The sequence below is a fragment of the Chiloscyllium punctatum genome, chromosome 44 (assembly GCF_047496795.1).
Source record: "Chiloscyllium punctatum isolate Juve2018m chromosome 44, sChiPun1.3, whole genome shotgun sequence".
Taxonomy (NCBI): domain Eukaryota; kingdom Metazoa; phylum Chordata; class Chondrichthyes; order Orectolobiformes; family Hemiscylliidae; genus Chiloscyllium; species Chiloscyllium punctatum.
Genome location: NC_092782.1, coordinates 39,254,226 through 39,280,483, shown reverse-complemented (window position 1 = coordinate 39,280,483; position 26,258 = coordinate 39,254,226). Strand labels below are relative to the sequence as shown.

The 26,258-nt window shown below is 40.5% G+C and overlaps 1 protein-coding gene across 1 annotated transcript in view; it reads left to right on the top strand.

Moving 5' to 3' along the window:
• The window catches only part of LOC140466901 (reelin-like), a 371,462-nt gene that overhangs the window by 227,033 nt on the left and 118,171 nt on the right, over nt 1–26,258 (top strand). The window contains exons 21-26 of the mRNA XM_072562696.1: nt 3,318–3,510; nt 7,641–7,753; nt 13,336–13,473; nt 13,952–14,138; nt 15,010–15,215; nt 16,057–16,228. Coding sequence (XP_072418797.1) covers nt 3,318–3,510; nt 7,641–7,753; nt 13,336–13,473; nt 13,952–14,138; nt 15,010–15,215; nt 16,057–16,228 — 1,009 coding nt within the window. The remainder of the gene's footprint in view (nt 1–3,317; nt 3,511–7,640; nt 7,754–13,335; nt 13,474–13,951; nt 14,139–15,009; nt 15,216–16,056; nt 16,229–26,258) is intronic.

Sequence of the window (26,258 nt, the reverse complement as noted above, 5' to 3'; positions counted from 1 at the left end):
CTTATCTTTGCAATTTAACTTGTATTGTAACTAGTGGTTTTAAAATGATTTATTTCTTTTCATTGAACTAGGCTTATGACTAATTTAAGAAATTATTTAATATTATTTTAAATAGATTGGTTTGAAAATAGCGGACGTGCGCTCAATGATACAATGTGATACAAGCTATCTCCTGAGTTGGAATCCACCTCCAGAGAATATTGACCACAGAAAATGGAAGAACAAATTAACTTATCAAATGTTCTTAAGCAAATTGTGAGGCTTGATTTTCTTTCACTACATTGCCCTAAGTTGTTCGCAAAAGGATAGTGGACCCTTGTCACTGTACTTCACCCAAACCTGCCTTCTCCACAACAAGGGTCTAAGTTCCTTTTGGAGTCAGAGAAGCAGCAGTGGGTACTTCTGTCTTTAGATCCCAGGAAAGTTTCTTATGTAGACATTGGACTAGCTTCTCCTGGATAGAGAGGCATCTCTGGCAAAGAAAAATGGATCAAGACAGTCAGTAAAATTTCTGTCTTAACATTTCTCTAGTCTGAGTCTGCTTTGGATGGCACTGAATTTGGAAATCAAAATGTGACTTTTGGAAATAAATGATTCTTTATGAGGATATTCTGCTGCTATCCTTGCAGGACAAAGATTACATTATGGGCAATTTTAGCAAAAACTGAGGTTTGGAACTCTCCTGAGGCATGCATGGTCAAGGTGCGTTTCATGCTCGGGACTGTTTCCAAAAAAAAAATTTACCTTCATCAATAATGTCATCTCATTCTGCAAAAAACAAATTAGACAATCCATAAAAGCAATATAGGATTATGATAGGCAACGAGGCAAAGGTGGTAACTGATTTGAATGGTGTTAAAGATTTTATCAATTAGAAAAACCCACAATTGATTTAATTTTGTTAAAATGGTAATATTTTTCCTTTTTTTATAAAACATGCATTGTTGAGTTTTGATTTTTTTAAAGCTATAGACTATAGTTCTTCAGTGGTGGCACTGACTAACACAAATATCAATGATAGTAAGATGGGCAGCTAAGCCTGATGTTAAAAAATATTGTATCATGTGTTTGGTGATAGTAACACAAAGTTATCTGTGATAGTGTGATTCAAATGGATTAGGATGTGGGGATCCTGTTTATAACAGGGAAAGCAACACAGACCAGAGCCAGTAGTAATGACTCAGGACATCACAAATATATGACATCCCCGCTAAAACAAAGAAAAATCAAGAGGATTCATCCTGTTGAACTGAATGACAACCTGAGTTACCTCAGTCTGCATTTCATTGCTTCTTATTGTGTAAAAGAAGAAAAATGGCTAGCATTCTCAAAGTTCTCACAAAAATGAACTTTTCAAATAAAGGTTATAAAAATGGCCCTGTTGGTAACTGGGCATGCAACATTTAAACTAAACACGAATGTTAAATATGAAAATCACAGCTGTCTGTTACTGTGACCATGCATGTCCTGTTGTTTCTGTTTTCAAAAGTGATGCCAAGTTATGTGTGTTCTGCCTGAAGGTAGGTCCTTGGCTCAATGTCATCCTAAACCATTTTCCTTTGCAGCTTTATTTTAATCAATGGTAGTTTCCCATTACCTTGTGCCTCTAGAGGTTGGATGAGGAGCAAGGCCCAAGTCTACTTCAAATAAAATAAGAACTGAACCTGTGATGTTGGAATTATTCTGAACCATTATCTGGTCAGCATAGCTAATCTGCACATCAAAGAGTGATTACTTATTTCTGTTGCAGCCAAAAAATGCCATTGAGACAAATCCCATCATGGAGAATAGATAAAGCATCTATGCAGTTAGCCTCTGGAAATGTTATTGTTCTACCTACCAAAAAACAGGAACTGTTCTAAACTATTTGTGCTTTATAATAAAAATTCCCGTGTGGTAAAAACTGTTCTTAAGTGAACTTCCAAATAAACCTGTTGGACTATAACATGGTGTTGTGTGATTTTTAACTTTGTCCACTAAAGTATCGCCTTTCCCAATAGAATATGATACCCCAAGCAAGTGGAGATATTGTTACCTCAGAGACCTGAATTATTAAGAGTTGCAAATCCTCAAACCTCAATTTTTCTATTAACTATATCTATTTTGTTTGTACTCAGTAATAATTTTCATGTCAAATGCACTTATCACATGACAGCTCAGGAAAGAAGGAACAAAAAGACACAAAGTTATGTTACAAATATCACAATTCAAAGTTAAAGCATCAAATGCACTGAAAGGAAAGAAAGCCCCTCATGTCACACTGTTTTTGATTTAAGATGGCTTTTTCCCCAGAGCAGAAGCAAGAGATTTACAATTGCTTTTCTAGTCCAAGGATACTTGCTCCATAGTTACCTACAAATTGATTATTGGATGTGTCTATTTTACTTCGACCAGAGTGTGAACATTGGCTTGAAAGGAACAGACTAGATTAAATAACTTTCCTTCGATTGAGCTAAACATTATAAATGACCCAGACCTCAAACTAAATGTGACCAATGCCAAGTCATTAGTGCAGAGCTACTGAGAAACTGAAACCTTGGAGATAATTTGTTCTCAGTTGCTTTCATGTAACTATTATTTTGCAAGTGAACATTTTGGGTTGTTAATAAGAAACAGCGATGCTGGAAATGGAATACAGTGAACAGAATGACTTGCAAGGCGATAGGATAGGCGAGTGAGCATCTAGATCAAAGGACATTAGTGAACTAGATTTTTTTACAACAATTGATGATAGTTGTCATGATGTCACCATTATTGAGACTAGCTTTATAATTCCAGGTTTATTTGTTGATATTAAATTCCACCAACTAACAATGATGGAAATTTGAACTCCTGTCCCTAAAGTGATTATTATTAGCCTAGTGATGATACCATTACACCACAACATTTTAAGTATTAACTGGATGTAAAGAGACTAAAGTTTGTTGCAATAATGTACCTCAGCACCAATTGTTGGAGGACATATTCTGTTGCATCTGAATAGTATTTTTCTATTTCCTGTCACATTCAACTTGTAATTTGTCTCAATAGATTGCAATTAGTCCCAAAATAATACTGTTCCATGCATTTTTGATTATATCTGCCAGGAACTGGATTTGGACAGATCAACATTTATTTCATGAAAATGCCTTCCAACCAAATGGAAAAGAAGATAGTTATCAATCATTCTGGTTTAGATTTTAACCCATAGCCTGAAAGATCAGTGACCAATCAACTGCACAATCCAGTTTCTTGAATTACTTTATTGAGAATTCTGTCTTTAGTTTCATTCCAGCAATTATATCCATTTAATGTTTCTTTATTTCTCATTGCCACAGTTTCACTGGAGATTCTAAAACCAGTTCAAGCATGCGCTATGTTGAAACCCAGTCCATGCAAATTGGGGCCTCATATATGTTGCAGTTTAGCCTTGTGATGGGCTGTGGGAAGCTGTTTACACTGCATGTGGACAACCAAATCAGATTGGAGTACTCCACCAACCATGGCCTGACTTGGCACCTTGTGCAGGAGGTAAATATTTGAAATAAGTTTGTTAAAGTTTTGTGAGTTGCTTAGTGATATAGTCATAAAATTGCAGTTTATAGGAACATACAAATAATGATACAGAGACCAGACAATCAAACAAGTTTGTCCTGTATAGTTGTAGTATAATTACACATCATGATCTTCATGCTCCCACCTAATAACTTTCTAGCATGCACTGATTCACTTGATTTTATTTAAGTAATTCAATCCATTAAAAGTCAAAAATATTAAATTCTCCAAAAGAAATAATTAAATGATAAATTTAGCATACTTTTCTTTGAAGAAAATTGAGGCACAGTTACAATTCTTGCTCAAGAAGTATTTCCATCAAAAGTGGAAGAGATTGCTGAGTTTACCCCACTTTGAATTACCATCATTCCTGTCACTGTTCAAAATTAGTAGAGTTTCATTTTAGTTTTTATCATAATCTTTTCAAAAGGAACTATTAGATGCAATGTTAAGCTTTGCTAAAGTTAAATGGGCATACATTTTGATTGAACTGTGTTATTGAACAAACTTTATATAAATTGCATGGAAATATGTGGAGCAGGATGAACACTTTTTTTATTGATTGCTAATGAAAGGTGACTATGTGCAATGTCATGAATGTTAAGACCCTAGATTGTATTTCAATGCTTTTTCAATCCTGAACCTTGTGCTACATCTTGTCATAGCTAACACTAAATAATGCCAGAAAGCATCTTACGATTTCCACGCACTGATCCTGTCATTCTCAGAACTTTCTCTGTGGTGTCAAAATTTAGAAATATGGAAAATAGGAGCAGGGGTAGGCCCTTTCCACCATTCAGCGTGGTTATGAGGGATCCTGTATCTTAACACTATACCCCTAAATTCTCTCCGCAAATCCCTAGATGCTTTGAGCCTCTAGAAATATATCTACTTTGTTCTTAAATATATTCAGTGACTTGCAATCCATAGCCTTTTGTGGTCAGCCCCCCCAATCCCAAGAGGGGAGATATCATCTCTGCATGCAGTCTGTGCAGCCCCGTTTAAATTTTATATGTTTTAATGAAATCACCTCTCATTCTTCTAAACTTCAGTGACTACTGCTCCAGTTGACCCAATCTCTCCTAGTAAGACAAACCTGCCAGCCCAGGAATCAGTCTGATGAAAGTTATTAGGCCCTGGGGATTTATCAGCTTTCAGTTCCTTTAATCTTTCCAGCACTTTTTATTTTTTACTAATACTAATCTCCTTCAATTCCACAAGTTATACATGTTGTCTTCTGTGAAGACAGAACTAAAGTAGTTGTTTCGTTGCTCTGCCTTTCCCTTGTTCTCTATTATCAATTCTCCCAATTCAGATTGTAAGGAATCTACATTTGTCAGCACTGATTCTTTTCTTTTTACTTACTTATAAATACTCTTACATTGTACTTTTATGTTCCTTGCAAATTTATTCTCACTCTTCTTCAGCTCATAATCAAGTGCTTTGTCCACCTTTGATGTATTCTGAACTGCTCCCAATCTGCAAGGTTGCTACTTTTTCTCGCACTTTATATAATTTCTCTTTAGGTATAATACTATCTTTCCTTTTTTTTTTGGTTAGCCATAGTTAGGCCACTTTTCTTGCTGTGCTGTTTTCCCAAAACAAAGATATAGTTGTTGCAATGCATGTATTTGTTATAAAGTCATATAGCACGGAAACCGATCCCTTTGTCCAACCAGTCTATCATTGAATCTGTATGGTGGGGGAACAGGCCATTTGGCTCAACAAGTCCACACCAACCCTCCAAAGAGTAACCCACCCAGACCCATTCCCCTACACTATTACTCTATATTTTCCCTGACTACTGCACCTAACCTACATATCCCTGAACACTATGGGCAATTTAGCTTGGCCAGTTCACCTAACCTACACATCTTTGGATTATGGGAGGAAACCGGAACACTCGGAGGAAACCCACGCAGACATGGGGAGAACATGCAAACTCCACACAGACAGTTGCCCGAGGCTGGTCCCTGGTGCTGTGAGGCAGCAGTGCTATCTATTGAGCACTGTGCTGCCAATTCTATATTGACCATAATCTCAAACTAAACTAGCACCACCTGCCTGCGCTTGGCCCATAGGCCTCCAAACATTTCTTATTCATGTACTTACCTCAATGTCTTTTAAACGTTGTAACTGTACCTGCATCCACCACTTCCTTTGGAGGTTCATTCCACATGGAAACAACTCTGTGTAAAAAGATTGTCCCTCTCGTCTTTTATAAATCCTTCTTCTCTCACCTTAAAAATATGCCCCTAGTTCTGAAATCCTGCACTCAAGGGAAAAGACTCCTGCCATGCACCTTATCTATACCTCTCATTATTTTATAAACCACTATCAACCTCGTATGCTCCAGTGAAAAAAGTCCCAGCCTATCTCGCCTCTCCTAAAAACTGAAACCCTCCATTCTCAGCAACATCCTGGTAAATGTCTTCTGAACCTTCTATGGTTTAATAATGTTCTTCATATAACAGGGAGACCAAAATTAGACACAGTACTTCAGAAGACGCCTTACTAACATCCTGTACAACCTCAACATAATGTCCTAATTCCTATACATAAAGATGTGAGCAATGAGGGCAAGCATGCTAAATGCCTTCTTAACCACCCTGTCCATATGTGATGCAAATTTCAAAGAATAACATACCAAAACCCCCTAGGTCTCTGTCTTACTCTGTCCCTCTTCCCAAAGCTCTATTTTGAATTGTATAAATTCTGTCCTTTTCCAGCAACACATTTTCAGCTAAATTCTGTCAATGTCTGTTTTACCAAAATGCTATTCCTCACATTTATCCAAATGAAACTCCCTCTGCCATTCTTCAGTCCATTGACCCAACTGATCAAGATCTCTTTGTAATCTTACATAACCTTCTCCACTATTCACTTTTCTACAAATCTTGTGTCATCTGCAAACTTACTGATCATGTTCCTTAAGTATTAACCATTGCCTATCCACTGTCATGCCATTACATCAAATTACCCAGTCTATCACAGCCAACTCACCCCTCAGACCCTAATATTTTCCATTGTTTTGATTTGGGGCAATAATTTTGGATTGGACTACTTCACTTTTTATCCCAGTGAAGATTTCTATCATGTCACTTTTTCCTAAAGGGTCTCTGACAACAAGGTTATTAATTCACCCCTTATCATTGTACAAAAATAAATCTAGGCCAGCTTGTGCCTTAATTGCTTCGTCCAAGTACCGTTCTTGAAAATCATCTTGTACAATTGTGGTTGTCCAGTCTGTATGTAGATTAAAGTCACCCATGATTACTGTGACACCCTTGTGACATGCTTTTCTGATTTTCAGTTTATTGCCATCCCCTACCTCACCACTACTGTTTGGAGGCCAATAGATAATTATCACTAACGTTTTCTGCACCTTGTTGTTTCTTATCTCTTCCCCAAGTGAATCCATATCTACATTTCTGATGCTAACATCCTTTCTGCACTGATTTCATTTTTCATTATTAACACCTGTTTTTTTTTTCTTTTGCTTTTCCTTCCTAAAAATTGAATACCCTTAAATGTTCAGTTCTTGGTCTTGGTCACCCTGCAGCCATGTTTCCATAATCATAATCATGTCGTACCCGTTTAGAAGTATTTGTGCTGTTAATTTGTATAACTTATTGCAAATGTTTAATCTTCAGAGATAAAATCTTTAAACTTGTGACTTTGACATTTTTACACATTTATTTCAAATATGGCACTAGTTTCCTTTGTTTTCTACTTTAATTTTCATTTCCATTTCTGTTTCCCTCATTTTTGCCTCTTTGCTCAGATTTCTATCCCCCTGCTATTCTAGCTTAAGGCTTTGCCCAATGTATTCGCAAACATCGCTGAGAGGATGCTGGTTCCAGTCCCACTGTGGTGCAACCTGTCAAGCTCATACAAATATCATCTTTCTCAGAATTGTTCCCAAAACCTCAAGAATCCAAATCTTTGCCCTGCAGCTTTCTTCTAGCTACATGTTCAGTTTGACTTTGCAAACTTTGAATCAACATTAATCCGGTGATTCCAAAATTATATATTTACAGCCTTTTAACAGATGCATGTGGATTTGCTCATCTTGATATTTTCTGGGTTGACATATTTTCCTGCAGGAATGTTTTCCCAGCATGCCCAGTTGCCAGGAGTTCACCTCTGCCAGTGTTTATCATTCCTCAGAGTTCCCACAGTGGAAAAGAGTAACTGTGTCCCTACAACAGAAAACATGGTAAGGAAATCATTGCAAGCATTAATCCTTGGGAATGGGCCAAACGCAAAATGAATCACTGTCTTTTCACCAACTGGCTCTTCACATAAATCTGCAAATGTGAAATGAAAGACTCCAGGTAAATGGACTATAATTGGCTCCTCCCCAACCTGTGACTATGATTTTAATTACTTAACAGCTGTTATTGACTCAAATGAATTTTTAATCTCTTTAATAGCCATAAAAAATTAACAAGTTTCTGTCTAACACTGATTGAAAGGCACAATTCTTCAGTATCTCAGTGAAAACATTCCAACTACAAAGAAAATTGGTGTTTAAACATGTACACGTATGTCAGGAGGGATTTTTTAATCTCAGCACCAATTTCATAAAGCAGTTGCAAGACATTTAATGAAAACTGCTGCACTAAGCCTGCCATTTGTCTTCCAATCAGATAATGAATCAAATGCAGCTTAGACAAATTGCATTAGCTATTGCTTTATGAAAATGAATTTGTTTTTATTTGTAGATATTTGCATATCAGACCTGCTGATGAGATGCAGGCAGCTGTCAGAGACAGTTCTTTTTACAAACAGAGTTTAATTATCACATTAGGGTTTTGAATATTAATAATCAAATGTTATTACATTATCCAGCTCTTGACTGGGAAAAGCATGTTCTTACGTCCACTTATAATCATTTGAACTTTTTTAAGTGGTTGACCTTGAAAACCAGTCTGAGATTATCCCATGAGTGTGACATATCCTAGCTGCCTTAAAGTCAATAATCCAGATATTCAGTTAGGTAAAAACAATGACTGCAGATGCTGAAAATCAAATACTGGATTAGTGGTGCTGGAAGAGCACAGCAGTTCAGGCAGCATCCAACGAGCAGCGAAATCAACGTTTCGGGCAAAAGCCCTTCATCAGGAATAAAGGCAGTGAGCCTGCAGCATGGAGAGATAAGCTAGAGGAGGGTGGGGGTGGGGAGAGAGTAGCATAGAGTACAATGGGTGAGTGGGGGAGGGGATGAAGGTGATAGGTCAAGGAGGAGAGGGTGGAGTGGATAGGTGGAAAAGAAGATAGGCAGGTCGGACAAGTCAAGGAGTCAGTAACTGAGCTGGAAGTTTGAAACTAGGATGAGGTGGGGGAAGGGGAAATGAGGAAGCTGTTGAAGTCCACATTGATGCCCTGGGGTTGAAGTGTTCCGAGGCGGAAGATGAGGCGTTCTTCCTCCAGGCGTCTGGTGGTGAGGGAGCGGCGGTGAAGGAGGCCCAGGACCTCCATGTCCTCGGCAGAGTGGGAGGGGGAGTTGAAATGTTGGGCCACGGGGCGGTTTGGTTGATTGGTGCGGGTGTCTCGGAGATGTTCCCTAAAGCGCTCTGCTAGGAGGCGCCCAGTCTCCCCAATATAGAGGAGACCACATCGGGAGCAACGGATACAATAAATGATATTGGTGGATGTGCAGGTGAAACTTTGATGGATGTGGAAGGCTCCTTTAGGGCCTTGGATAGAGGTGAGGGATGAGGTGTGGGCACAGGTTTTACAGTTCCTGCGGTGGCAAGGGAAAGTGCCAGAATGGGAGGGTGGGTCGTAGGGGGGTGTGGACCTGACCAGGTAGTCACGGAGGGAACGGTCTTTGCGGAAGGCGGAAAGGGGTGGGGAGGGAAATATATCCCTGGTGGTGGGGTCTTTTTGGAGGTGGCGGAAATGTCGGTGGATGATTTGGTTGATGCGAAGGTTTGTAGGGTGGAAGGTGAGCACTAGGGGCGTTCTGTCTTTGTTACGGTTGGAGGGGTGGGGTCTGAGGGCGGAGGTGCGGGATGTGGACGAGATGCGTTGGAGGGCATCTTTAACCACATGGTAAGGGAAATTGCGGTCTCTAAAGAAGGAGGCCATCTGGTGTGTCCTATGGTGGAACTGGTCCTCCTGGGAGCAGATACGGCGGAGGCGGAGAAATTGGGAATACGGGATGGCATTTTTGCAAGAGATAGGGTGGGAAGAGGAGTAATCCAGGTAGCTATGGGAGTCAGTGGGTTTGTAAAAAATGTCAGTGTCAAGTCGGTCGTCACTAATGGAGATGGAGAGGTCCAGGAAGGGGAGCGAGGTGTCAGAGATAGTCCAGGTAAATTTAAGGTCAGGGTGGAATGTGTTGGTGAAGTTGATGAATTGCTCAACCTCCTCGCGGGAGCACGAGGTGGCGCCAATGCAGTCATCAATGTAGCGGAGGAAGAGGTGGGGAGTGGTGCCGGTGTAATTACGGAAGATCAACTGTTCTACATAGCCAACAAAGAGACAGGCATAGCTGGGGCCCATACGTGTGCCCATGGCTACGCCTTTGGTCTGGAGGAAGTGGGAGGATTCAAAGGAGAAATTGTTAAGGGTGAGGACCAGTTTGGCCAAACGAATGAGAGTGTCAGTGGAAGGGTACTGTTGGGGACGTTTGGAGAGGAAAAAACGGAGGGCTTGGAGTCCCTGGTCGTGGCGGATGGAGGTGTAGAGGGATTGGATATCCATGGTGAAGATAAGGCGTTGGGGGCCGGGGAAACGGAAGTCTTGGAGGGGGTGGAGGGCGTGGGTGGTGTCTCGAACGTATGTGGGGAGTTCCTGGACTAGGGGGGATAGGACAGTGTCAAGGTAGGTAGAGATGAGTTCAGTGGGGCAGGAGCATGCTGAGACAATGGGTCGGCCAGGGTGGTCAGGCTTGTGGATCTTGGGAAGGAGGTAGAACCGGGCAGTGCGGGGTTCCCGGACTATGAGGTTGGAAGCTGTGGGTGGGAGATCTCCTGAGGTGATGAGGTTCTGTATGGTCTGGGAGATGATGGTTTGGTGATGGGGGGTGGGGTCATGGTCGAGGGAGCAGTAGGAAGAGGTGTCCTCGAGTTGGCGTTTGGCTTCAGCGGTGTAGAGGTCAGTGCGCCAGACTACCACTGCGCCCCCTTTATCCGCTGGCTTGATGGTGAGGTTGGGATTGGAGCAGAGGGATTGGAGGGCTGCACGTTGTGAGGGTGAGAGGTTGGAGTGGGGGAGGGGGGACGACAGGTTGAGGCGGTTAATGTCCCGGCGGCAGTTGGAAATGAAGAGGTCGAGGGCAGGTAATAGGCCAGCGCGGGGTGTCCAGGTGGATGCAGTGTGTTGGAGGTGGGCGAAGGGGTCCTCGGAAGGTGGGCGGGAGTCCTGATTGTGAAAGTAAGCTCGGAGGCGGAGGCGACGGAAGAATTGTTCGATGTCACGTCGTGTATTAAATTCATTGATGCGTGGACGGAGGGGGATGAAGGTGAGTCCTTTGCTGAGGACTGATCGTTCATCCTCAGTGAGTGGGAGGTCTGGGGGGGATGGTGAAAACTCGGCAGGGCCGGGAGCTGGGATCTGGTGTGGGTGTGGAGCTGGGAGTGGGGTCGGAGCCAGTACCTGGAGTGGGTGTGATGGTGGGGGGAATGGGGGTGGAGGCATGAGCTGGGGTAATGTTGCCCTCGGGGTTCTGGGGTGTGGGGATAGTGACAATGGGGTCTGTGGGGGGTGTGTCAGCAGAGTGCAGGTGAGTGGCGCTGGTGGAGGCGGAAGTGGTGGTGATCATGGCAGTAGGGGTGGCGGGAGTCACTGAGCGTGTGGCATCAGCGATGATGTGAGGGCCGGAAGTGGCTGTGGGAGTGGCCATGATGGGGGCGGAAGTGACATCATCACGCAGCATGGGGGTGGTAGCTGCGTCAGCCGCATGGCTAATGGAGTTTCCGAGGCCAGGGGAATCTTCTGGAATGTTTGAGGAGCGCTGGTTATGGAGGTGGGTGGATAAAAGTTTGTTGTACTTACAGTTTTTGATGTTTGAGATGGAATTGAAATACTGTTTGTTGAGAGTATGAATTCTCCTGAGGATGTAGTACAGAGTGGGTCCTTTGCAATTCTGAGAGAGTGTGGCCCTCAGCTGAGGCAGGGCTGACTGGAGAGAGGTTAGGTGCCGGCGCATTGCTGCAAGCGTGGAGCGGAGGATCTTGAAGGAGAACTGTTGCTGGTGTTTTTGAATCTGTAGTCTGTACTGTTTGTCCTGTTCGGGTCCGAACTCTGCTGGTTTAAAGGTGGTCTGGAGTCCGTGTGGGATGAGTTGGATGCTGCCTGAACTGCTGTGCTCTTCCAGCACCACTAATCCAGATATTCAGTTAGTCAGACCACAAAGGAATGTTAAAAGTGACATAAGAGATCCCAAAAAGAAATGTAGTCTTGGAAGCCGCACACATCGTGGGGAGACAAGAGTCAGTTTTCCAAAAAATAAATTTAGTTGCTAAATAATGTATTTTGAGTGGCATTTCAATTAGAGTATTATAAATCTGTGAGTTTTAAATGCAGTATTTGACAAACAGGACTCATTGATACAGGAAAACATCATTCAGCCAATGCTGAACCTTGGGATTTATTTTGTTGAGATTTAACTTCTTTTATCAGAGTTTTGGGCTTGACTATGATCAGGAGAAATTTATTCGACTTGGAAGCATATGCAGTCCATGGGGTGTAGATATACCCACAATGCTGTATGGAAAGGAGTTCCAGGATTTTGTTCCTGTGACAGTGAAGTCATGGCAAGATTGTTCAAAGTCAGTATGATGTGTGGTGTGTGAACTTGCAGGTACTGCTTTTGCCCTTCTAAGTGGTAGAGATCACAGGTTTGGAAGGTATTTTAACAGGAGCTGTAGTGCACCTTGTAGTCGGTGACCATTTCTGTATCCATTGATAGTGAAGAGAGTGAATGTTGTGATGATGAATACCAGTTACCAGTGAAGTGAATTGCTTTGCTCTGGATGGTTGATTGTTGTTAGATCTGCACTCATCCATTTCCACTCCTGACATGTGCCTTGTCGGTGGTGGACAAGTGCTGGAGAGTCAGGAGGTGAGTTATTCACCTCAGAACTCCTCATGTCTCATGGTTTTGTGGTCACGTCCACTGATACTAATGCCAAGTAAGTTTTTCCCTCTTGTTTCCTTTTTCACCTGCAGCAATGTCCTATAGGACTCAGACAGTTCAGTCAGGAGTGGTGCTACTGAGTGATAAATGCCCTTCATGTAAATTCTGTACCCGTGCTTCTTCCATTTAGTAATTAACATGAAGGAGTACTGACCCATCAGTTTGGGAGTGGTGGTGCCTAGTTTGGTGTTGGGTGGTCCATCCAATTTCATTACTATTTTTCAATCTGAGTGGCCAGGCAATTTCAGAGGGCGTTTAACAATCAACCACATTCCTGTGGTTCTGGAGTCACTTTCATGCCAGACAGGCAAAGATTCTTCCCCTTATGTGCAATTGATAATGGGTTTGTTATTTTCATTGGATTACTTTTAATTCCAGATTTATTAATTTAATTTAAATTCCTTTCATGATTATTTGAATTCATGTCTTCAGAGGATTGGCCTGAGATTCTGGGGGCCGACTCTTGTGATGCTATGTCATTGCTTCCCATTTCAAAAAATCTCCCTTTTACTTTGTAACAATGACTAGTGTTACCATCAAGTTCTTCACATCTAGTGGTCTCTACATTTTCTCACACTCACCATCTATTCTTAAAATTAATAAATAAATAAAATTATTTTGAGTAATATTTTCCTTTTTAATGTATTCAGGTCAAGTGCTACACGTTTTCGCTGGAGCCAGAGTTACTATATGGTTCAAGATGAATGGGCATTAGATGATATTTATATTGGTCAACAATGTCCTGAAATGTGTAATGGACATGGCTGGTGTCATAATGGACTCTGCAAGTATGTAGATGTAATAATGTATAAATATTGATATTGTGCCTGTGTATAAAAAGTATAATAGATCATTCAGTCCCTTGAACCTGTTCTATTATTTAGTTTGATCATGGATGATCTATCCTCAACTCCGTTTACCCACTTGATGCATACCCCTAGATACTCTTAAACGATAAAATGTTAAACCAAGGATCTCAGAATTTATGAAGAATCTTTTTAGTGCTTGAAACCAAAGTAAAGCCATGACAGGGCAACTTATACCCAAATACCATTATCTTATTCCATATTTTGTGAGGTTTAGTTGTGCACTCATTTGCTTGTGTAACTATCAGACAGTATTTATGTTTACGTTGTTGAGATTTCATCAAATTTCTGTATTATCATCTTTTTAGAGAAAATTAAGTTAAAACGCCACTAATTTGAACAATGTGTAACTGCATAGTCACAATTCAGTCCCTGAGATTGTTGTTTTCTTACCTTAAAGATGTGATCCAGGCTATCATGGATCTGCCTGTAAGCCAGAGGCCATGTTACCTTCAACAGTGACATGTGACTTTGAGAATGAGACTGTGATAAAAAATGATTGGCAGGTAGTTATTGGTGGGCAAATCGTCAAACCGGAACAAGGGTGTGGAGTCATTTCCTCAGGTTCATCACTCTACTTCTCAGAGGTAATTCACTCTTCATTCAATACAACTACAACAAGTATCTGTTCAAAAAGAAAGTGGTTTTACCATAACATGAGAATTTCTACACCATTTTGAGATGTTTAAATGAAATCAAACAAATGGTAGATCCCGTAATAACTTGCATCTTGAGTTCAGTGACCCCATCAGGCGATGAGAGTGTTAGACTGATGACCCAAGATAAAGCAAAAGAAGATCACACAGAATATGCATCTCTAGTAGCCCATCCTGTAAAATATGGGTGTCAACTCAGGACCTGCACCCACTGTTGAGGTTCTGAAGGATAACTGTTCGACTGAGGTGTGGGAGGTAAGCAGAACAGCGCCCGAGACCCGGGTTCAATTTCCGCCTCAGGCAACTGACTGTGTGGAGTTTGCACATTCTCTCCGTGTCTGCGTGGGTTTCCTCCTGGTGCTCCGGTTTCCTCCCACAGTCCAAAAATGTGCAGGTTAGGTGAATTGGCCATGCTAAGTTGCCCGAAGTGATAGTTGAAGGGGTAAATGTAGGGGAATGGGTCTGAGTGGGTTGCGTTTAGGTGGGTCGATGTGGACTTGTTGGGCCGAAGGGCCTGTTTCCACACTGTAAGTAATCTAATTTAATCTAAAATGTACTCTATGTCTTGGAGATGAAGGAAAGAAAACCTTCCTCTGAGATCTAGTCCAAGACTACAGGTTTGCTTTCTCATGTTCTGCACAGAACAAATACCTTAGATATTTTTTCACCCTCTACATTTTGTAAGTAATTTTCCCAGCAATTCTTCTGTACATTGGGATGAGTGCTCTAACAATATTAAACAAAAATAAAATAATCAGATTCTATAACATTAACAGTGTGTCACCTTTACTTTTTCATGCAGAATGGGAAGAGGCAGCTGGTCAGCTGGGACTTGGACACACAGTGGGTGGACTTTATCCAGTTCTACATTCGGATTGGAGGGAACACAGGCTCCTGCAACACACCAGACAGCAGAGAGGAGGGTGTTTTATTACAATACAGCAACAATGGCGGTATAACCTGGCACCTGCTTTCAGAAATGTATTTTTCTGACTACAGTCAACCCAGGTATGACTCAGGAAGGACGCACATCTATTCTCATGCCTTACTTATTTTATCTAGTCAATGAAGCATACACTGAAGATATCAATCCCTGGAACCTGTTCTGGCATTTAGGTCGATCATGGATGATATACTCTTCAACTCTGTCTATTTGATGCGTATTCTTAGTTACTGTTAAGTGATGAAATGTTGAGCCAAGGATCTCAGAAATTATGAGACCAGGTATTATTGCATCCGTGCAGCACCAAGTTACTTTCCAAAAGTACTTTCCTCAGATCTTTCATAGAAACATGACCAACATCACTTTATGCTAAAGTCCTGCTTTCAGTGCCAGCTCTCATTTCTGCTTTGTATTAAAAATGAAGTGCTGTTGCTTCAGCTGAAGCTATGTTTGCCACATGTGGTCTGGATATTTTCTAATTGACCTGTTCAGAAACATTATTGCACACCTCTGGAGCAGATGGAGCTTGATCCCAGGCCTCCTGGCTCAGAGGTAGGGACGTTACCACTGCACCACAAGAGTCCTCAGCTATGTGGTATTAGCACTGCTGTCCACAGATCAATATATTTCGGGCAGTGGACACAGCTGTGCTACATTGCTGCAGCATTTGAGGTTTGGGCCAATACTGTCTTGCAATGGGTATTACTGGATTCAGCAGTTCCATCAGAGTAAGGAATTAAGTAAAGGCATGCATCTACACCCATAAGGAAGGAAAAGATAAAGTTCAACCAGAAGGCCAGATATTAGATTTTTCATTTTTGAGCAATGGGAAAAGAAAGATACTGATCAATAATAAAATTAAACAGAAATAATTTTGTTTTGGATCATTTATATTTCATTCTACAGATTTGTTTATTTTGAACTTCCGGCTTCTGCTAAGACTGCTTGCACACGGTTTCGTTGGTGGCAGCCTGTTCATTCTGGTGAGGGATATGACCAGTGGGCTATCGATGACATTATCATTTTATCAGAACGACAGAAACAGATTATCCCTGTCATTCAACCAACTATACAGCAGGTAACAGTTGTAATCACCTTTATAGTAGGGTTATTATCAGTTGACCAACAAACAAAAACTATTATGACAAATATTCTTGAATCTCCTGCCAGAAAGAGTGTAAAATAAATTTCAATGCATTTGCAAGTTAAAAATCAAATGTTATTTCATCCTCTTGCTCGAGCTTTTTGTGGATAATTAAATTTTGATTTCACTAGTGATGACATTGCTGAGCTAGATCAGACATTCCCCTCGACCTCCGTCAATGATATTCATAACAATGCATAGACACATCATAAAGTACAATGAAAGATTTGTTCATGTAATAAGTTGGAAAATCAATCCTTACAGTGCTTCAGACATTTACTCTATTAGACTCAACTAGATTATACTTAACACAAATGAATTTTGACATAATTATGACAACAAATAGCAATTTAAACTGTGCAACCCACACCCTACATTTTCTGGAATTTAAGTGATTGTATTTTTATGCAAAATTTATTTAGGCTGTTTCACTTGGTATTATAATGTTAATAGTCATTCTTGATGTATAAGTCTCTTTACAACTGTAATATTAATGTTAATTTCCACATCCCAGAATATGAGCTGAACACAAAATCTGGCTGGCCCAGGGAAATCTGTGACTTGGAGGAGCCAGTGTTGAACTGTGGTGGACAAAGTTAAAAATCACACAACACCTGGTTAGAGTCCAGATTTATTTGGAAACATTAGCTTTCGAAGTGCTGCTTCTTCATCGGGTGTTTGTGAAGCAGGACCATAAGACACAGAATTTGTTGCAAAAGATTACAGTATTACAATGATATATTGAACAAACCTAGATTGTTAAGTTTTTCATCTTTTAGAATGGATTTGCTGGTTTTGGTTCTTTAATATGTCAATCCCAGAACTTCTTTTAATTCACAATCTCAAGATAATTTAAGATTTTGTAACGAAAGGTGACATCTCAGCTCAGACAATGCCCGAAAGGTGTGAGGTCTGTCTGTGTCCCAATCTTGAGTCAAACTGGTTCTATTTCCAAAGTAAAATTTGCAGATATTACATAGATTGACTGCCTGCAGATAGTGCATTTTTTGAGCAAAATAGAATGTATCTGTCGATATAATTCTGCAAATATACATTTATGGGGTGCATTTATATTTGTGTACGTGTGCAGGAAAGAGATAGAAAGTGAGCATGTGCATGTGAGTGTGAGTGTAAATGAGAGAGTGTTTGTGTGTGTGCAAGTTTGGTAGTGTGTGTGAGTGTAATTGGCTATAAGCCTGTGAGAGGGTGCGTGCATGGGTGTGTGTGTGTGGGGGAGGTGTATGTGTGTGCATATGAGAGAGAACTTGTGTATGAGCGAGGGTCTGCGTTAGTGTCTGAGTGTGTAAGAGTGTGTGTGAGAGAGAGAGTGTATAGTGCAGTGGGGTTACCTGTAGTATGACATGAACCCAAGGTCCTGGTTGAGGCCATCTTCATGGGTAGTGAACATGGCTATCAGCCTCTGCTTGGCCACTTTGTGTTGTTAGGTAAAAACAATGACTGCAGATGCTGGAAACCAGATTCTGAATTAGTGGTGCTTGCCTATCCCAAAGTCAGAAGGGAAATCTGAGTTTTCCTGAGCTTCCCAATTGTCCAGTGTAAAACAGGTCTCAATTAAACCAGTAGAGATGGTGTTTTTAAGTAAAAAACTAAATGAATGCAGAATAGCAAAGTAATGGAGACACTTTTTTTAAAAAATCACCTTGCTTTCTACTTCAGAGCAAGTGCAATGAGAACTTCAATATTTAAGCATAAGGCAGATAACTAGATTAATAAATCAAGACAATTTACCTTTAATAGCTTCAGCAACTTTCAGCAATAGCAATTTTATGTAATTAACTTTTATATCTTGCACACATCAGAACTCACACAAATTGCCAAAATGTCAAATTTCAAAGGGATTAATAACTTATGTTGCATAATAAAGGATGCTGATTGGTTGGCAACTCTGATTAATTGAGGTATGAGCAAGGAACTATTGCCTCCATGCTTTTGTTTAATAAGAGTGTTAATTTTGTTAAATTATTCCTCCTTTTTGAATTCAGAATTATTGAATTTGTCCTGATGAGCTCACAATGAAAAGCTTTGAAAGCATGTCCCTTTTTTCAACAAAGATAAAGTTCTGTACCACTGAGTATTATTTGTTAAATATTTGTTTTAAAGATCCGTAACTTCACTGAGCTGCTGTATCTATTTCAACGTTGAAACTCTGGGGACTAAGATGAAATAAATCCAGTCAGGACTGTATGCCATGTCAGTTAACTCAAGTGAAACCTTGCAACTTGCTTCCAGAGAATTAATATTGGAATTGCTAATTCACTATCAATCATGTTTGGACGCTAGTAAATCCTGTTACTTTAAGTACACTTATTTGGAGCAGCAGGTTCAATATAAAATATAGACCTATGTCCTTGATGCATTGAACATAATCCTGTGACTGGAATTGCTTATGGTAATAGGTTCAGGAATCAGATTTTAACTTTATACACATCTGCCCATAAAATTCGGTCATCAGAATGAAGAAATGTTTTATCATTAATAATAAATTCTGATTACAATTAGTCAAGGCTGTAGTCTGCGTAAAGCTGGGGTAAAAGATAAGAATGTCAAATTATGAAACGTTTATTCTGCCAGAGCTGTAGCTGAAAGATTCCATAATCTTTGAGATTTAGAATGTTAATCAGTTTCCAGCATTTATGATTTTTATGAATGACTTGCATGTTTTTTTATAGTTTCAGTTTTTGAGCTTTGCAATAAGTTAGACTAATTGTTCAGAGTTAGCTGTTCATAGCCATAGCAACAACTGACTTGTTTTAAAAAATATATAATACAAAATCCTTTAACAGGTTAAAATAGTTCACCTCAGTCCTGAGACATACTTAAATTCAGAGAAATTTATCAAAGTGTGTTCTAGCTGTTTCTCTCAACTCACTTGAATTACTAATCTCCAGTATTTGATACAAGAGGAACAGTCACAAACAGCTCTTTGCTGCTGCTGTTTGTTTCGAAGTGAGTCGATGATTTGACAGCATAGCTATTCTTCACAGCTAATATCTAGGAAACCACAATAATCCTGTAATCCAAATTAGGATGGTACCAGTGAAAAGCAAATGGAGAGTCTTATTTAAATTCCTGCTAATCATGAGTGCTTGAGAAAATGAACAATATAAAGCATATTTCTCTGCTGAATCTGGGGGAGGGCTTGCACAGTTTTATTAAGAACTTTTATAGCTTTAGAAATGGTTTCTATAACAAGATGAAATCCTCTAGAGATGGCATCAAGCAACTACTGTTGTTGCCTGATAATATACACTGAAGATTCAAACACAACTCAATCTCATTCCATGAAGGTGTTTATCGAGCATAATTCTCAGCAAACTAATGTCCATAGAGGAGTTGTACTCAAGCATACTGTATTTTGTAGGTAAAGCCTACCTTTGACAGAGGGAGATGGCAGCCACTTCCACTGTCAGTGAGTATGCAGAGCTGATTCCCTGACCCTGTGCTTCCCAGAGAGCATCAGAAAATGTCTCGCAATAAATTGAGTGAAGCACCACATTACTCCATTGTTCCTTGAGAATCCTGTTACTTATATTTCTTCAGATGGGCTTCAGTCAAAAATTAGGACTTCTGTCTACATCAGTATTACTGTGCAATGGGCCATTACAACATTTTAAAGCTGTTAGAGTTTAAATACATAGAGGTGATGGTGTTCAATTGTTAAACAACCAAGATGTTCAATGATAGATAGTTCAACAGTGGGACAGATACCGTGAGGAATCTCTGGTCCATGTCCAGAAATGGTCATTATATTTTCCTGAAGGGTGAAAAAGCTAAATGTTGCCTGCAGAAGGTCCAAACCTTGACTGAGCCTTGTTGAGCTGAAAATGTGTTGCTGGAAAAGCGCAGCAGATCAGGCAGCATCCAAGGAGCAGGAGGATCAATGTTTCGGGCATGATCCCTTCTTCAGGAATGGCTCCTTCTTCAGGAATTCCTGAAGAAGGGCTCATGCCCAAAACGTTGATAGTCCTACTCCATGGATGCTGCCTGACCTGCTGCGCTTTTCCATCAACACATTTTTAGCTCTGATCTCCAGCATCTGCAGTCCTCAATTTCTCCTGAGCCTTGTTGAGAAAGGATGTACTTAAATAACAGAGATCAGGCTAGTTGTATTGTCTACTTTAAAACAATTGTTTCATCCTGTCTGTCAAGTGTATGTTTTTGTACAGCTTTACTTAAGATGAAAGCCCCAGAACAAAGATCATTAAAGTTGTAGGGAAATTTAGATTTGGACAAGGTTCTAGATAAGAAGAGGACAGAGTAAACCTTTACTTGTGGTTGCCAGACAACAATTTAGAGGATTGGTAATAAACAATTATTCTTCAGAAATGATATAGATTTGTTTCTAAGTTTAGAATCCATTATTTCCTTGATTCATTTTGTTAACTTAACACAAAAGGTTTGTATTTATATAGTGCCTTTTACTACCTCACAAATTTCAAGAAATAGCATAGCAAACTTCAACAAACAACAATGTGATAACGATCAAATAGCCTGCTTTGTGAAAAAAAATCAAAGAATCGCAGATGCTGGAAATCAGAAGCAAAATCAATCTGTCTCATCCTGGGTTAAGCTTTCCCGGGACGTGATTTGCACCATATTTGTGCTGCCTTTGTTCTCTGAGCAATTTAGCCACTGGAGTTCATGATAAGAGAGAGAGAGATTGGATACCTGGGGAACTCCTGGTCTGCAGTATCTGATTTGGAGTGGGTAACAATGCTAGAGACTTGGACAAGTCTAACCCCCACCCCTGTCCACTTCATCAACAAGAATAGAATCAATTGGCACCCAACACTAACCTGACAATGTAGAAAAACAGGTGTGATGAATGAAGCAGTTCAAATTGAGCTTCACTGGTGGTACTCAGCTTTACCAACATCTGCCCTTCCTCCCCTAACCCCCTTGACCTCCAGCTGGCAGCTCCAGCTGACCTCCAGCTCCCTGAATTTATTTCTCAAGAGCTGGTCAGCCTGCTGTCAGTATCCTCCACCAATTTTCAGTCTAATGCCTCATGAGACTCTGTCTTTCACACTGCAGAGTAGAACGAAATAGTCTCCAGATTTAAAGGGGTTCCTCTGCAGTGGAGAAGATTTGATTTTGAGCAAGTATGCAAACCCAGTCATCATAGATGTTTTGTAGACAAGGAGTAGTTGAAGAAGGCTGTCACCATTCTCAACTGCAGCTAAGTTAGAAATGGAAAATTTCTCAAAAACGATTGGTTAAATTGGCCTGTTGGTATTGGTCACTGCTAACTTGACCAATTTCACCATATTTTATGGTGAGCTGAGTTGTACTGTCAGCTAGAGAAAACACTGCTATGGCTATCAACATCCAGGTGGTTAATATTGACAAGAAACTAAACTGGACCTGCCACATACATACTGCAACTATAATAGCAAGTCAGAGGCTAGGAATCTTGCAACACGTAAATTCCGTACTCTACTGAAAGCTGGTCCATGACTTACAGTGCGTAAATGAGAAGTGTGATGGAAAACTTTCAAGCTACCAGAATAATTTCTGAATAATTCTGAATAAGTTCAGCTTCAACGGTATTCAACAAGTTTGACAATATCCATCACAAAGCAACCCACCTGATCAAAACCCCATCCACTGCCTTAAACACTCACACCCAATGGCAGCAATATGTGTCATACATGAGGTGCACTACAGAAAGTCTCTCCTCTAACAACATATTCCAAACCTCTGAGCTCTACTAACTAGAAGGACAAGGACAGCAGATGTCTGGGAATGTCACCACCTGCAGGTTCCTCTCCAAGTCATGCACCATCCGGACTTGGAAATATATTGCTGTTCCTTCACTGTTGCAGGATAAAAGTCCTGGAGGTCCTTCCCAAAAAGCACAGTAGTTATACCCAAAGCAGATGGCTGCAGTAGAATATTGCCAGCTGCTTCAATGCATGGGTTTACATCTTTTCATGTCTATTGTTATATCATGGACACTTATCATATAATTGAGCAGAGAATTGCTATGGAGATTTTAAAAATTGCTTGTCATTAAACTATCTTTGGCAGCAATTTTAAATACACAAGCCAACATTTATTCGACACATTTAATTGTTCATCATCACATTCGGTGGGAAAATACTAAACATGAGAGTGTTTACTAGAGGTCATTGTAACAATTCCCTGGCTGATCTCCCACCTTGGCTACTGCAGCATAAAATGCCAACAGAAGATTCTGAACTCCAACCTTTAATATCATAGAAATCCAACATACTCCTGGTTAAGTGGCATAACGAGCTGATGGCATGGTTTCCTGAGCTTAGCAGATCCTCATTAGTTTATTCAATCAGTGAAGCAGCAACATAATGCCTCCCAATCACTGGTTAAAGAAAAGCCATTCGGAGTAGGTGAAGTGAAGGACATGGTTTGCTGCCATTAAATGTTCTTATGGCACTAGGCATATGGTCTGCAAATAAAAATATCAGTCTGATCCAATGATATCGGCCCTGCTCTGTGGGTATTGTTACCACCAGGTGCGAAGAGAGAAATCAGTTCCCTTATTTTAATCCCCTCAGATGTGTTGCAACAAATATTTTGATTTCTTTTTCGCATTTAGCTGTCACAGTTCAATGAAAACAGTGCTTTGGCAAGATGAAAAGCCAATTATAAATGAAAGAAAGAAGAATTTTATTACCTAAGAACTCCAAGAAAAAGAAATAAATCGCATCACTAAACACATGCATAAATAGATGTAATAAGTTTTTTTGCAAAAATGGAGAGCATGTTTCACAAGAATAGAAACTGTACAGCTTTACAGTTCTTAGAGCCCTCAAAACATTAGATTTTGAACCTGAGACCACAGTTGTTTAATTGTAGCTAACTATCTAGATATCTTTGAGTTCTTGGTGAGCGGTCATCTTTCCAAGTTACTTTTTCACCATTTGCTGTTTTCCGAGATATTTGGGAACAGGGATAGTGAGAGAGACAGATGGTCAGGATAGGTTCTGTGTTTTGAACCTATGTTCTTCTTTCTCTCGTGCTCAAAGTAGTCACTGAAATCAACAGCAGCGAAATTATATTCAACCATAATCTGTAGCCTCCTGATTCAGCAGATCACCTGCTCCATTGTTACTATCCAAACAGGAGGTCAGTGAAGAGTGGAGAGCATGTCAGGGGCAGTAAGAGGCACCACTAAAAATTAGGTGTCAACCTGGTGAAGCAAATCACGCTGAACAGTAGAAGCAGCATGCAATAACTGGCTAACTGATCCCACAAATGATGCATCAGAACTCATTTTCAGAGTCCTGCCATATGCAGTTTTGAATGATGGTGGACAGTTCAACAACTAACAGGAGGAGGATGCTCCTCAGATAATTCCATCCTTTATGCTGTGGGCAGCCCAGCACATCAATATAAAGCCAAATCTGATGTATCCATCTTCAACCTTCACAAAATGATCCTTCTTGGCCTCTGCCTGAGGTCCTCACATCACAATTTCCAATCTTCAACCAATTCTATTCAATCCACTTGATATCAAGTCACAGTTGAAGGCACTGAATATTGCAAAGGCTTATGGGTCTGACAGCAGTCTGGCAACAGTACTGAAAGCTTGTGCTCCAGGACTAGCCACAAACCTAGCAAAGCTGTTTCAGTACAGCTACAACAGTAGCATAGACACAGCAATGTGGAAAATTGCCCAGGTATGTCCTATCATAGAATACCATACCATTGAATGCCTATCATATGGAAACAGGCCATTTGGCCTAACAAGTCCACACTGACCCTCTGAAGAGTATCCTACCCAGACCCATTCCCTTACCCTATAACCATACATTTCCCATGACTAATGCACCTAACCTATGCACCCCTGAACACAATGGGCAATTTAGCATGGCCAATTTACCTTACTTACATATATTTGGACTGTGGAAGGAAACCGGAGCACCCAGAGGAAACCCACACAAACATGGGGAGAATGTGCAAACTTCACGCAGACAGTCGCCTGAGGCTGGATTTGAACCTGGGTCCCTGGCATTGTGGGGCGGCATTGCTAACCATGGAGCCATTGTTCTGCCCCACAAAAGACAGTAAAATCCTTTGCAACCAAGTGCCCTAACTATCTAATCTCGATCATTAGTAAAATGGTCGTTGTCATCAACAGTGCTATCAAGCAGCACCTATTTATCAATAACTTGCTCAGTGACCCCTAGTTTGGGTTCTGCCAGGGATTGTTCCCTCATCTCTTTACAGCCTTGGTTAAAACAGGGACAAAAGAGCTGAATTGCAGAAGTGAGGTGAGAGTGATTGCTGTTAACATCAAGGCACGATTTGGCCAAGTGTGACATCGAGGAGCCCTAACACTGGAGCCAGTGGGTTGGGGAGCAGGCCAGAGGCAAACAATTTTGCAGTGAGTAGCCAACCTTCTGACTCCACAAATCTATCTAACATTCTGACGAGGAAATATGTTCTTGTTCTTGCACTTTCACTTGGTCAAAATCCTGGAACTCCCTCCATAATGGCATTGTGGGTCCACCTGTAACTAATGGAATGCAGGGGTTCATCCAAGACAAAGCAGCCTGCTGCTTGGTATGCCATCCACCACCTTCCACATTAAATCCCTTCACCCACTGATGCACAAAAGCAACATTTTACATTACCTACAAGGTGCACTGCAACAGCAAAGTCATCAAGGGTCCTCCAACAGCATCTTCAAAACCCATTATCTCTGCCACCAAAAGCACAAGGTAGCAGATGCATGGGAATGCCACCACTGGCAAGTTTCCCATCAATCCACAAATCATCCTGATGTGGAAATATAGCGCCATTCTCTTGTCACTGGGTAAAAACCTCAGAGCTCCCTCCTTATCAGCACTGAACGTGCACTTATTCCTCAAAGAGTGCTGCAGTTCACTACCATCTATGTCTCCATCCCAGTATGAATTAAAGAAAAATAGCTGGTCAATCAAAAGTCTCAGGAGATAGATGACAAAAGTTAAAATTTGATAATCTATATTTACCAATATGGTAGCAGAATACTGTAACAATGCTTTAGGGGGGCTTCTTTCTATCAATGAGTCAGAGTGTCCCTGCTATTCCTGATATGAGTGCTCACTACTAGTGTTGACTGTCAGAAATGGAAATTGTTTCATTCCTCAAAACTGTCGCCCATTGCTTTGACTATGACGGATAACAACTTGGATATATATAAATCGTAATGCAGAACAGCATGAAGTTATAATAATTGGCCCAGCAATGTAATCAATCATCCCGTTGTTCTGGATGTTCCATCACATAATTCAATAATAAAATCTATTCACTGTGAGATGGTTGCTTTTTGAGAGCAGGTGAAAAGATTGTACTCAGGAAGCAGACCTCTTATACTACTGTATTGCTCTTTCCTTGTTTATATTGCTGTGGCCTTTCTGTAGTCTGACATATTACAGACTTCCTGCTTTAAACACCAGTGTTTTATGGCACTTATTATTGGTCATTTAAGAAAGGCCTACTTTACATTTGATTTTTCTTCTGAAGAATTATTTAAATCAAGATTTTGAAAGTGTATGCTGTCAGCAGCATTTTAAAGATACATTTAATGGATTGTTATCAAAACCTGAGAGTGTCTTGAAGCCAGAAATATTTGTGGCCAATGGCAGAGGCACGTGGATGACCTCAGTGACTTGATGGTTGTTTGTAGTATGGATTTTTGTCAGTGAAAATCTGCACTTTCAAAGATAACACTGCATCCTGCTTTTTGCAGTATACAAATGGTGACATTCAGATACATTTAATGGAGATGGGTTTTCCAAGAATGCCTTGCAAGAATGTCCTGAGACCACTTGTGCATCTGTTCCATTGCACATTGAGTATGAAACTGTTATAAATAGTGCAGTAAGAAGCTTATCTATCTATTCCACATGTGTTATCCTAATATTATCTAGTTTCGAGTTCCTAATACTCCAGCATCAAATGGCAACTCAACTGG